General features: G+C 71.1%; 2 protein-coding genes across 2 annotated transcripts; one reads left to right on the top strand and one right to left on the bottom strand.

The window, feature by feature from the left end:
* Window positions 1-1,880: 1,880 nt before the first annotated feature.
* LOC140912257 (nuclear protein 1-like) lies at window positions 1,881-4,040 on the top strand. The gene is made up of 3 exons (XM_073346409.2): window positions 1,881-2,059; window positions 3,339-3,483; window positions 3,695-4,040. Exons 1-2 carry the CDS (start codon window positions 1,957-1,959, stop codon window positions 3,473-3,475), a joined length of 240 nt encoding a protein of 79 aa, XP_073202510.1. The 5' UTR covers window positions 1,881-1,956; the 3' UTR covers window positions 3,476-3,483; window positions 3,695-4,040.
* A 2,106-nt stretch (window positions 4,041-6,146) lies between these two features.
* On the bottom strand, window positions 6,147-9,975 carry LOC140912256 (sulfotransferase 1C2-like). Its single transcript, XM_078851047.1, has 7 exons — window positions 9,610-9,975; window positions 8,585-8,713; window positions 8,380-8,477; window positions 7,814-7,947; window positions 7,622-7,709; window positions 6,712-6,892; window positions 6,147-6,391 (listed from the first exon to the last, which is right to left on the bottom strand). Exons 1-7 carry the CDS (start codon window positions 9,779-9,781, stop codon window positions 6,279-6,281), a joined length of 915 nt encoding a protein of 304 aa, XP_078707173.1. The 5' UTR covers window positions 9,782-9,975; the 3' UTR covers window positions 6,147-6,278.
* Window positions 9,976-12,226: the final 2,251 nt, after the last annotated feature.

Below are 12,226 nucleotides of genomic sequence, written 5' to 3'. Positions count from 1 at the left end.
GCCCCGGCGGGGCGGGGCGAGAGTGAGGGGCCCGGCGGGGCGGGGCGAGAGTGAGGGGCCCCGGCGGGGCGGGGGGGTGTGAGGGGCCCCGGCGGGGCGGGGGGAGGGGGGTTGTGGGGTGGGAGTGAGGGGCCCCGGCAGGGCTGGGGGAGGGGGGTTGTGGGGTGGGAGTGAGGGGCCCCGGCGGGGCGGGGGAGTATGAGGGGTGGGAGTGAGGGGCCCCGGCAGGGCTGGGGGAGGGGGGTTGTGGGGTGGGAGTGAGGGGCCCCGGCAGGGCTGGGGGAGGAGAGTATGAGGGGTGGGAGTGAGGGGCCCCGGCAGGGCTGGGGGAGGGGAGTATGAGGGGCGGGAGTGAGGGGCCGGGGCGGGGGGGTATGAGGGGCGAGAGTGAGTGGCCCCGGCGGGGCGGGGTGTGTGAGGGGCCCCGGCAGGGCTGGGGGAGGGGGGTATGAGGGGTGGGAGTGAGGGGCCCCGGCGGAGCGGGGGGGTATGAGGGGCGGGAGTGAGGGGCCCCGGCAGGGCTGGGGAGGGGGGTTGCGGGGTGGGAGTGAGAGGCCCTGGCAGGGCTGGGGGAGGGGGGTATGAGGGGTGGGAGTGAGGGGCCCCGGCGGGGCGGGGGGGGTATGAGGGGAGGGAGTGAGGGACCCCGGCGGGGCGGGGGGGTATGAGGGGAGGGAGTGAGGGGCCCTGGCAGGGCTGGCGGGGTATGAGGGGCGGGAGTGAGGGGCCCCGGCGGGGCGGGGAGCTATGAGGGGCGGGAGTGAGGGGCCCCGGCGGGCGGGGGGAGGGGGTATGAGGGGAGGGAGTGAGGGGCCCCGGCAGGCCTGGGGGGGTATGAGGGGCGGGAGTGAGGGGCCCCGGCGGGGCGGGGGGAGGGGGGTATGAGGGGCGGGAGTGAGGGGCCGCGGGGGGAGGGGGGTATGAGGGGCGGGAGTGAGGGGCCCCGGCGGGGCGGGGGGGGGTATGAGGGGAGGGAGTGAGGGGCCCCGGCTGGGCTGGTGGAGGGGGGTATGAGGGGCGGGAGAGAGGGGCCCGGCGGGGGCGGGGGGTATGAGGGGCGGGAGTGAGGGGCCCCGGCGGGGCGGGGGGGGTATGAGGGGAGGGAGTGAGGGGCCCCGGCTGGGCTGGTGGAGGGGGGTATGAGGGGCGGGAGAGAGGGGCCCCGGCGGGGGCGGGGGGTATGAGGGGCGGGAGTGAGGGGCCCCGGCGGGGCGGGGGGTATGAGGGGCGGGAGTGAGGGGCCCCGGCGGGCGGGGGCGGGGGGTATGAGGGGTGGGAGTGAGGGGCCCCGGCTGGGCTGGGGGGGGTATGAGGGGCGGGAGTGAGGGGCCCCGGGGGGGTATGAGGGGAGGGAGTGAGGGGCCCCGGCTGGGCTGGTGGAGGGGGGTATGAGGGGCGGGAGTGAGGGGCCCCGGCGGGGGCGGGGGGTATGAGGGGCGGGAGTGAGGGGCCCCGGCGGGGCGGGGGGGGTATGAGGGGAGGGAGTGAGGGGCCCCGGCTGGGCTGGTGGAGGGGGGTATGAGGGGCGGGAGAGAGGGGCCCCGGCGGGGGCGGGGGGTATGAGGGGCGGGAGAGAGGGGCCCCGGCGGGGGCGGGGGGTATGAGGGGCGGGAGTGAGGGGCCCCGGCGGGGCGGGGGGTATGAGGGGCGGGAGTGAGGGGCCCGGCTGGGCGGGGGCGGGGGTATGAGGGGCGGGAGTGAGGGGCCCCGGGGGGGTATGAGGGGCGGGAGTGAGGGGCCCCGGCAGGCCTGGGGGGGTATGAGGGGGTGTGATGTCAGTGTTGTTTTGCTGGCGGGCCCATCACGTGCTCGGGTCCCTCCCCCGGAGGCGGGGGGCGGGGGGATGATGCAATCCTGGGTGCGGTGGCAATAAAAGGGGGGCCGGCGTGGGGTGGAAAACAAGTGCGGACGGACGGACGCTCCCTGCACCCGGCACAGACGTCCCAGGACAGAGCCATGGCCGGGGCCCTGCTGGACCCCCACAAGCTGGTCCCCACCCCCTTCGAGGGGCAGCACTTCGACCCCTACGACTACTACAGCCTGACCGAGCGCTACAGCAGTGAGTGCCCCCCACGCCGTGCCCCACGCCCTGCCCCACAGCTCCCGGCAGTCCTGCCCTGCAGCCCCCTCAGCCCTGCCGGCGCCCCCCACTCCCAGCCTAGGCTCTCCTGCTCCCTGACCCCACACTGGGGCTGCTCTCCACGGGGCGGTGGGGTTCCCTGCTGCGTTCCGGATCCCTTCTCCAGTGGGACTGGAAATGGGAGGACGGAGGCAGGGGGCTCACTGCCTCCTCTCTGCCCCTCTGCATGCGCCCCCCAGGGGTTGTGGGGGAGGGGGCACAGGGGCTTTTCTCCCCCACTCACCTCCTCTGACGAAGTGGGACTGTTCTTAATGTTTCCTCTGAATACTGTGGGGGTGCCTCAGTTTCCCCATGGCTAGGTGGGGCGATAAGGGGGTGTGATTGCAGAGCCCTAGCCCAGGGGTTCTCAGGCTTTTGTCCTGGTGACCCCTTTCACCCTGACACACTGAAAGCACTTCTGAATATATTTAACTCCATTATAAATGCTGGAGGCCAAGCGGGGTTTGGGGTGGGGGCCGACAGCTCACAACCCCCCCCCCCCATAGTAATCTCGTGACCCCCTGAGGGTCCCGACCCCCAGTTTGAGAACCAACTTCTCATGGCACTGGTGGGTTCTTGTGCCCCCAGGCTCTGCCCCATTCCAACCCCTTCCCCAAAGTGCCCACCACCTCCCCAAATCCCCGCCCTGGCTCCACCTCCTGCCCCCTCCCTGCCCCCCACGGCTTGGCACTTGAAACAGCTGTTTGGTGGCTGGAGCTCGGGGGAGGAGGCGGAGGTGAGCTGGGGCGGGAGCGGCTGGGTGGAGACGGGCTGTGGGGGGCTCCAAGGGAAGCTGCTCCACGCCCCCCCCCGCAGCGATATCCCCATCCACACAGATGCCCCGCAGGAGTGGCAGCCATCCAGCCCCAGAGCACCCACGGCGGAGAGGGAGAGTGCAAGGTGTCTGCACAGAGTCTCCTGGGCCCCTCCCTGCAAGGTGCCAGCTGAAGGGGCTGGAGAACAAAGGGGTCCGGGACGGGAGGGGCAAAGGCCCGAGGGTCAGTCTGGAGCTGGCTGGGGGAAAGGGAGGGAGGCCCGGGGGGGGTCTGGGCTCCCCACCCCCCAAGACGGACCTGACTGAGGGGTCCTGGTCTCTGTACCTACATGCTCTGTTGGGGCCTGTGTCCTTCTGTGTTCCTGGCTGGCTGTGAATCACAGGAAGTGGGGGGCAGGGCCCTGACTCCCCGACGCTCCGTGACACCCCCTTCTCTCCCCGCAGTGCCGGGCGGGTGCAGCCGGAAGGGCCGCTCCAAGCGGGAGGCCGCTGGGAACACGAACCGGCCCAACCCCGCCGGCCACGAGCGCAAGATCACCCTGAAACTGCAGCGCTCCGAGCGCCGGCGTGGCCAGGAGTGAGTCCCATGGTGAGAGCCGCCCCGGCCGGACAGGGGAGGGGGGAAAGGGGGGGCCAGGCGGGGGGGCCAGGTGGGCAGGGAGGTAAAGGGGGGGGCTGGGCAGCCAGAATGGTTGCCACTCCTGCTGGGCATCTGTGTGGATGGGGATATCACTGGGGGAGGGGGGGGGTTGAGCAGCTTCCCTTGGAGCCCCCCCCCTCACATCCCGTCTCCCCCCCAGCTCTGAACCTCCCAAGCGAACCTGGTTCCAGACTCAACGGCAACGCCACACGGACACAGAGACTAGCCAGCCGGACGGACGCCCCCTGCCAAGATGGCCGACGCCCAGCGGGGAGGAGGGCGCCAGGCAGCCATGCTGAGACTCCTGCCATGGCAGCCCAGGCCTCTCATAACAGGCCCCCGTGGGGAGGAGCGGTGAGGGGGCCCTAAGCAGCCTCGCTGGGGGGGGGGGGGATTTGGCTCATTGCCAGCAGGGAAGAGAGGAGGGAATTGTGGGGTGAGGGTGAAGGGGGGCACCGAGGGGGTAGGTCTGTTTCTTCCCCCCCCAATAAAGACACTTAACATCTGCACGGCTGATGGGGCTTTGCCTGAGGGGAGGGGAAACTGGCCTCTCAAGAACGGGGCAGACAGGGCCATGAGGGGGGCTGCTCCCCACGGAATGGGGGACATGCCCCTCAACTCCCCCATGGGCCCCACTGAGCCCTGAGGGGGTGGTAGATGGCGGGTACGAGACATTTATCCTAGTGGGGCATTTAATGCTGCAGCTGCTGCTGGGGGCCCCCAGAGCCCCCCGGGGGCTGGGGGATTAGAGGGCCTGGATCTGGGAGGCCCAGCTGGGAGGCCCAGCATTGGCACTGACGACATCACTTCCTGTCACGAGGGGGCCATCTTGGAACTCACGCCAAGGGGCGCAGCATCGCTTCCTGCTGCCGAGCTCGGCCACGGCCCATCAGTGGGGCAGCCCTTTTGAAAGTCATAGCAGGCGTTTCCCCCCCCCACATGATTTTAGGGTGACCCTGGGGCTGCCCCCCCCCGCCCAACTAGCTCGGGGAGGGTATAACCGAACTCCCAGCATCCTTTGCAGCTGGGGGGGAAGAGGCTTACAGCCTATTAACTGTAGGGAGGCCCTCATAGCTCTGCCCCCAGGGAGGGGTTCAGTGATAACTGTGCCCCCCCCGGGCAGCTGTCAGTCATGTGCTGAAGGCACTAACTGGGGGGCTCTGCCCCCTCTGTAGTGGGGTGGCTGGTGCTGGCTGTACCAACCAATCAGAGGCTCCCGGGTGTCTGGAGTCATCCAATCATGGTGAAGGGAGGACCCAGGGGTGCATCCCAGGCCAGCACAGCTGTGGGTGGCCCCATCCAATCACAAACAGCACCTCTCCAGAGCTAGCAGAATCGGCCAATGAGGGGGCAGAGGGCTCAGACATGCCACCCAATGAGGGGACAGCACACCCAGCCACATGTGACATCTCCCAGGAGTGCATCCTGCCAGCCAATCGGGCTCCTGGAGGTGCTGGCCCAGCCAATCAAGTGCAGAGTGAGCAGAACTGCCCAGAGAGGAGGGGCCGCCCCAGCACTGGGGGGAGCTAGCAGGGAGGACACCATGGGGCAGGAGTCCGATCCCAGCATGCACTGGGGCAACCCATAGCGCTGCTCAGCTGAGGTCCTGCACCCCAATGCTCTGGCAGGTACTCCTCAGCTGATTGGGGGGTTACCCACAATGCCCTGGGAGCACCTGCCCCTGCTGCCCACGCTCCCCCCAGAAACACTCCTCCCCCTTTACCCACACTGCCCAGGAGCTCCTGCACAACCCCCTAAACTCCGCCCCCTTTGTGTTCACCCCACCCACATCCCCTGCCCCTCCCCAAGGCAGCTTCCCAAACCCCTGCAACAGACTCCCCCATAATCCCCTGCCCCATAGCAGAACCCTCCCAGATAGCTCCACCCCAGCCCCTGCCCTCTCCCTTGCAGACCTGCCCCCAGGGGTCTCACCGAACCAGAGGAGGGCGCTGTCTCCTGCTCGGTCACCGGGGGGAGGTGCTTCTGCTTGGAGGTGCAGACTGGGAGGGGGCAGGATATGGGGCGCTGGCTCCCACCCGCCCCAAACGGCGGGGCGGCCGTCTGGCCCAGAGGAGGGCGGACCCTGGCCATCTTCTCTCACCCGCTGATGGTTCCAGTGGTTCCCCATCACCCTCTGGCTGCCCACCCCCTGGGCACGGCCCCGCCCCCTGGGCACATGGCAGCCCCATAGCTCATGCTCCTGGCCAGCCAGGCCATGGGGGGCAGTGGGGGAGGGGCTCCCGGGGGGAAGTGACATGTTCTCAGCCCAGGGCCGGCGCCTTGGGCGGTCACATGGGGTGGGGGGGCGCAAGGGGTCCTGGGAGACAGAATCTTATAGGAACTGTAGGTCTGTGGGCTCCCCATAAGGCCATGCGGGCCAAACCCGGAAGCCCTGAACCACGGCCCCCAGGAGCCTCTGTGCCCCCACGGGGCTGTTCCGCAAAGCACGCTGGGCAATGTAGTCCAGTGCCCCCTCCCTCAGGGCTCCCAGCAGGCCAGGCACCCCTTGGAGAATTGGGGGGCCGTGGGCACTGCTGTGGGAAGCTCACGCGCAGAGCCCCTCCCCCACTCCAGGCCTGGGGTCGGGGGGTGGGGGGTCAGTGAGCCAGTGGTTCGTTCTGCGTCATTGTTTATTTCAGGGGAACAACCGTTGCTGTCCCCGGGGGGGGCCCGGCCACGTGGGGGCCCGACCCGCCGCGTGAGCGTCACTGGGAGGGGCTGCGCCAGGGGGCCCCGCTGCCCCCTCAGAGCCGGGTGCAGAAACGCAGGTCACTCCCCTCCAGCCGCCGGGCCCATTCGGCGTCGAATCGCTCGCTCTGCGCCACCGTGAACTGGGTCGTCCAGTCGCCCACCAAGCCTGAGGGGAGAGAGTCCGGGCTCATAGCGACCCCCCCACCCCCCAGAGCTGGGCGAGAACCCAGGCGTCTGGGCTCACAGCAACCCCCCCCCCAGGCATCTGGGCTCACAGTGACCCCCCAGAGCTGGGCGAGAACCCAGGCGTCTGGGCTCACAGCAACCCCCCCCCCCAGGCATCTGGGCTCACAGTGACCCCCCAGAGCTGGGCGAGAACCCAGGCGTCTGGGCTCACAGCAACCCCCCCCCCCCCCAGGCATCTGGGCTCACAGTGACCCCCCAGAGCTGGGCGAGAACCCAGGCGTCCGGGCTCCCAGCCCCCACCTTTGCGTATGAAGCAGGACACGGCCTGGTCCATGACGAAGGTGGGCAGCGTGCTGTAGTTGGCCATGGGGTTCTCCCTCATCCTCTCGAATGACGTGTGCTCGACGATTGTCTCCAGAACCGGCTCCGGCAACTCCCGGCCCAAGAACCGACCCACCTTCTGAATCTCACCTCTCGGGTCCTGGTGGAGAGACAGGACACTGCTGTGGGGAAGCTCGCAGCGCAGGGGAGCCCGGTGGGGGGAGCTCGCAGTGTCGGTGTGAAGGAGCAGGAGTGGGGCGGATTGACCAGGGGATGTTGTCAGGGAGTTTTACTGGGACTGTCTGCATGGGGGATGGGATAGCAGTGGGGGCTTCACCGGAGGGACGACAGCTGAGCAGGTAAGATGAGAGCCCAGGATGGGGGTGCAGGGCCATGACTCCCCCACACTCCATCCAGGAGGGCCCTGGGGCCAGGTGACACCTTCTGTCCGGGAAACTGGACAAAGGCTGGAGGAGGAGCCAGGGGAGGCTGGAGGAGATGTCTGGAGAGGGTTTCAGTTTGGAGCTGGCTGGGGAAATGGAGGGAGACCTGGGACCAGGGTCCAAGCTCCCTGCCCCCCAAGATGGACCCAGCTGAGGGGTCCTGTTCTCTGCACCTACAAGTTCTGGTTTAGACCATGTTCCTGTCATCTAATAAACCTCCTGTGTTACTGGCTGGCTGAGAGTCACGGTGAATTGCAGGAAGTGTGCGGTGCAGGGCCCGGACTCCCCCACACTTCATGACAGTTGGGGAAGCTCGGATGGGGGCACTGCTGGAGGGAAGATCGCAGTGTCAGGGAAACTTGGATGGGGGCACTGCTGGGGAGAAGATCGCAGCACCAGAAGAGCCCGGCTGGGGGCACTGCTCAGGGGAAGCTCGCAGCGCTCACCTTCTTGATATCTTCATAGAAGAGGTAGAGGATTCGGTGCTTGTCCCTCGCGTCCCACCAGGCGCGGACGTGGTCGAACCAGGAGCCCAAGGCACTGTCAGAGAGGTGGGGGTCAGGCTGGGCTGGGGGACTCCAGGGTGGGAAGTGGGGCCCAGCAGGAGGTGCTGTCCCTGGGGCTGGGCCTGCCAGGTTCACTCACCTCTCCCAGCCAGAAAGGTCTCTAGATACTGGTCCCAGCTGCCCGGGTCCGGGAGCGCCTGGTTCATCCGCTGGAAATGGAAATAGGAGACGGCGCTGTCCTTGGGGTTACGGGCCACGTAGATCACCTGCGGGGAGAGAGAACAGGGAGAGAACCCAGGCGTCCTGACTCCCCCTGTCCCCCCTTTAACCTCCAGCCGCCGCCCCTCCCAGGAGACAACCCAGGCGTCCTGACTCCCCCTGTCCCCCCTTTAACCTCCAGCCGCTGCCCCTCTCAGGAGAGAACCCAGGCATCCTGACTCCCCCTGTCCCCCCTTTAACTTCCAGCCGCCGCCCCTCCCAGGAGAGAACCCAGGCATCCTGACTCCCCCTGTCCCCCCTTTAACCTCCAGCCGCCGCCCCTCCCAGGAGAGAACCCAGGCGTCCTGACTCCCCCTGTCCCCCCTTTAACTTCCAGCCGCCGCCCCTCCCAGGAGAGAACCCAGGCATCCTGACTCCCCCTGTCCCCCCTTTAACCTCCAGCCGCCGCCCCTCCCAGGAGAGAACCCAGGCATCCTGACCTTACAATCCTGCTCCCAGAAGGAGGGGGGCACCAGCTCCAGGGGCAGGTGGGTTTTCAGGGTCCGTGGGGGAGGCATCGCGGCAGCCGCCTCAAACCCTGAACCAGACAGGGGCACCGGTGAGTGGGGCCTGAACCCCAAGACACGAGCCCCTCCCCGCCCCCTCCCCTGCCCCCTGTGGCAGGGCCCCCTCCGGCTCTCTCACCAGATGGGAGGGGGCGGGGCGGGCAGAGCTCCAGGAAGGGGATGCGCTGGTAAATGGGGGCACGGTAGCACTTCTGGGGGTCCCCGTCCTGCTGGATCATGTCCACGATCTCCTGAATCCAGGTGGTGCCTGGCAGAGATGAGAGACCTCAGCCCGGCTGGTGCCCCTCACTCCCGACCCGCAGCCCCCCAGCGTCCCTCACTCCCGACCCGCAGCCCCCTGGGGCCCCCCGGGCCCCCTCACTCCCGACCCGCAGCCCCCCCGGGGTCCCTCACTCCCGACCCGCAGCCCCCCAGGCCCCCCCCGGGGCCCCTCACTCCCGACCCCCAGCAGCCCCCCAGCCCCCCCACTCCCGACCCACAGACCGTCTCTCTCCCGACCCGCAGTCCCCCAGCCCCGGGCCCCCTCACTCCCGACCCGCAGCCCCCCGGGCCCCCTCACTCCCGACCCGCAGCCCCCCAGCGTCCCTCACTCCCGACCCGCAGCCCCTGGGGCCCCCCGGGCCCCCTCACTCCCGACCCGCAGCCCCCTGGGGCCCCCCGGGCCCCCTCACTCCCGACCCGCAGCCCCCCCGGGGTCCCTCACTCCCGACCCGCAGCCCCCCAGGCCCCCCCCGGGGCCCCTCACTCCCGACCCCAGCAGCCCCCCAGCCCCCCACTCCGACCCACAGACCGTCTCTCTCCCGACCCGCAGTCCCCCAGCCCCCGGGGCCCCTCACTCCCGACCCGCACCCCCAGCCCCCCCCCGGGGCCCCTCACTCCCGACCCGCAGCAGCCCCCAGCCCCCCCACTCCCGACCCACAGACCGTCTCTCTCCCGACCCGCAGTCCCCCAGCCCCCGGGGCCCCTCACTCCCGACCCGCAGCCCCCCAGCCCCCCCCCGGGGCCCCTCACTCCCGACCCGCAGCAGCCCCCCAGCCCCCCCACTCCCGACCCACAGACCGTCTCTCTCCCGACCCGCAGTCCCCCAGCCCCCGGGGCCCCTCACTCTCGACCCGCAGCCCCCCAGCCCCCGTCCCCACCCACCCGCCTTGGGGTAGGTGCAGATCAGGAGGTCGTCGGGCCGGGCCTGGAAGCCCCATATCCGCCCCCACAGCTGCGCCGTGTCGCTGGGCAGCGGGACCCCCCGGACGGCCGCCAGCCGGCAGCGAGTGACCATGTCGGGGGTCAGGAGCGGGACCGGCTCGGCCCGGGCCATGGGGGGCTGGAGGGGAGAGATCGGGGTCGCCCGGGCCCGCTGCTCCCACGCCGCCTCCCGGCCGGACTCCGGCCTCTGCCCCCGGGCCCGGCAGGACCGGACCGTCCGGTTCCCTGGGCTGGAGAGAGGGGTGTGCTCCCCGCCCCGCCCCAGAGCCGGGCGAGAACCCAGGCGTCCGGCCCCCTCCCCCCGCCCCAGAGCCGGGCGAGAACCCAGGCGTCCGGCCCCCTCCCCCCGCCCCAGAGCCGGGCGAGAACCCAGGAGGGGGCGGAGCAGCACTCGGGGGAGGGCGGGGCAGGAGGCAGGAGGAGGGGCAGCTGTGGGGGGAGGGAGGGGCAGGGGGCAGGGGGAGGGGCAGCTGTTGGGGGAGGGAGGGGCAGGAGGAAGGGGAGGGGCAGCACTCGGGGGAGGGAGGGGCAGGAGGCAGGGGGAGGGGCAGCTGTGGGGGGAGGGAGGGGCAGGAGGCAGGGGGAGGGGCAGCTGTTGGGGGAGGGAGGGGCAGGAGGAAGGGGGAGGGGCAGCTGTGGAGGGAGGGAGGGGCAGGAGGAAGGGGGAGGGGCAGCTGTGGAGGGAGGGAGGGGCAGGAGGAAGGGGAGGGGCAGCTGTTGGGGGAGGGAGGGGCAGGAGGAAGGGGGAGGGGCAGCACTCGGGGGAGGAGGGGCAGGAGGCAGGGGGAGGGGCAGCTGTGGGGGGAGGGAGGGGCAGGAGGCAGGGGGAGGGGCAGCTGTTGGGGGAGGGAGGGGCAGGAGGAAGGGGGAGGGGCAGCACTCGGGGGAGGGAGGGGCAGGAGGCAGGGGGAGGGGCAGCTGTGGGGGGGCGGGGCAGGAGGCAGGGGGAGGGGCAGCTGTGGGGGGAGGGGGGCAGGAGGAAGGGGGAGGGGTAGCACTCGGGGGAGGGCGGGGCAGGAGGCAGGAGGAGGGGCAGCTGTGGGGGGAGGGAGGGGCAGGGGGCAGGGGGAGGGGTAGCACTCGGGGGAGGGCGGGGCAGGAGGCAGGAGGAGGGGCAGCTGTGGGGGGAGGGAGGGGCAGGAGGAAGGGGAGGGGCAGCTGTGGAGCGAGGGAGGGGCAGGAGGAAGGGGAGGGGCAGCTGTGGGGGGAGGAGGGGCAGGAGGAAGGGGAGGGGCAGCTGTGGAGCGAGGGAGGGGCAGGAGGCAGGGTGAGGGGCAGCTGTGGGGGGAGGGAGGGGCAGGAGGAAGGGGGAGGGGCAGCTGTGGGGGGAGGGAGGGGCAGGAGGAAGGGGGAGGGGTAGCACTCGGGGAGGGCGGGGCAGGAGGCAGGAGGAGGGGCAGCTGTGGAGGGAGGGAGGGGCAGGAGGAAGGGAGGGGCAGCTGTGGGGGGAGGGAGGGGCAGGAGGAAGGGGAGGGGCAGCTGTGGGGGGAGGGAGGGGCAGGAGGAAGGGGGAGGGGCAGCTGTGGGGGGAGGGAGGGGCAGGAGGAAGGGGAGGGGCAGCTGTGGGGGGAGGGAGGGGCAGGAGGAAGGGGAGGGGCAGCTGTGGGGGGAGGGAGGGGCAGGAGGAAGGGGGAGGGGTAGCTGTGGAGGGAGGGAGGGGCAGGAGGAAGGGGAGGGGCAGCTGTGGGGGGAGGGAGGGGCAGGAGGAAGGGGGAGGGGCAGCTGTGGGGGAGGGAGGGGCAGGAGGAAGGGGGAGGGGTAGCACTCGGGGAGGGCGGGGCAGGAGGCAGGAGTAGGGGCAGCTGTGGGGGGAGGGAGGGCAGGAGGCAGGGGAGGGGCAGCTGTGGGGGGAGGGAGGGGCAGGAGCAGGGGGAGGGGCAGCTGTGGGGGAGGGAGGGGCAGGGGGCAGGAGGAGGGCAGCTGTGGGGGGAGGGAGGGGCAGGAGGCAGGGGGAGGGGCAGCTGTGGGGGGAGGGAGGGGCAGGGGGCAGGGGGAGGGGCAGCTGTGGGGGGAGGGCGGGGCAGGAGGCAGGAGGAGGGGCAGCTGTGGAGGGAGGGAGGGGCAGGAGGAAGGGGAGGGGCAGCTGTGGGGGGAGGGAGGGGCAGGAGGAAGGGGGAGGGGTAGCACTCGGGGGAGGGCGGGGCAGGAGGCAGGAGGAGGGGCAGCTGTGGGGGGAGGGTGGGGCAGGAGGCAGGAGGAGGGGCAGCTGTGGGGGAGGGAGGGGCAGGGGGCAGGAGGAGGGGCAGCTGTGGGGGAGGGAGGGGCAGGAGGCAGGGGGAGGGGCAGCTGTGGGGGGAGGGAGGGGCAGGGGGCAGGGGCAGCTGTGGGGGGAGGGAGGGGCAGGAGGAAGGGGGAGGGGGTAGCACTCGGGGGAGGGCGGGGGCAGGAGGCAGGAGGAGGGGCAGCTGTGGGGGGAGGGAGGGGCAGGGGGCAGGGGGAGGGGTAGCACTCGGGGGAGGGCGGGGCAGGAGGCAGGAGGAGGGGCAGCTGTGGGGGGAGGGAGGGGCAGGAGGAAGGGGAGGGGCAGCTGTGGAGCGAGGACTCTGAGATAGCGCGT

Source organism: Lepidochelys kempii, unplaced genomic scaffold (genome assembly GCF_965140285.1).
Source record: "Lepidochelys kempii isolate rLepKem1 unplaced genomic scaffold, rLepKem1.hap1 scaffold_245, whole genome shotgun sequence".
Taxonomy (NCBI): Eukaryota; Metazoa; Chordata; order Testudines; family Cheloniidae; genus Lepidochelys; species Lepidochelys kempii.
This window is presented reverse-complemented; position numbering and strand designations above follow the sequence as displayed.

Excerpts from the sequence above, each read along its gene's own strand:
- LOC140912256 (XM_078851047.1), bottom strand. The coding sequence starts at position 9,781 with ATGGCCCGGGCCGAGCCGGTCCCGCTCCTGACCCCCGACATGGTCACT. Across the intron at positions 7,948-8,379 it reads TCTGGGAGCAGGATTGTAAG|GTGATCTACGTGGCCCGTAA; the intron begins GTCAGGATGCCT and ends CTCTCCCCGCAG. Across the intron at positions 6,392-6,711 it reads GTCCTGCTTCATACGCAAAG|GCTTGGTGGGCGACTGGACG; the intron begins GTGGGGGCTGGG and ends CTCTCCCCTCAG.
- LOC140912257 (XM_073346409.2), top strand. The coding sequence starts at position 1,957 with ATGGCCGGGGCCCTGCTGGACCCCCACAAGCTGGTCCCCACCCCCTTC. Across the intron at positions 2,060-3,338 it reads CCTGACCGAGCGCTACAGCA|TGCCGGGCGGGTGCAGCCGG; the intron begins GTGAGTGCCCCC and ends CTCTCCCCGCAG.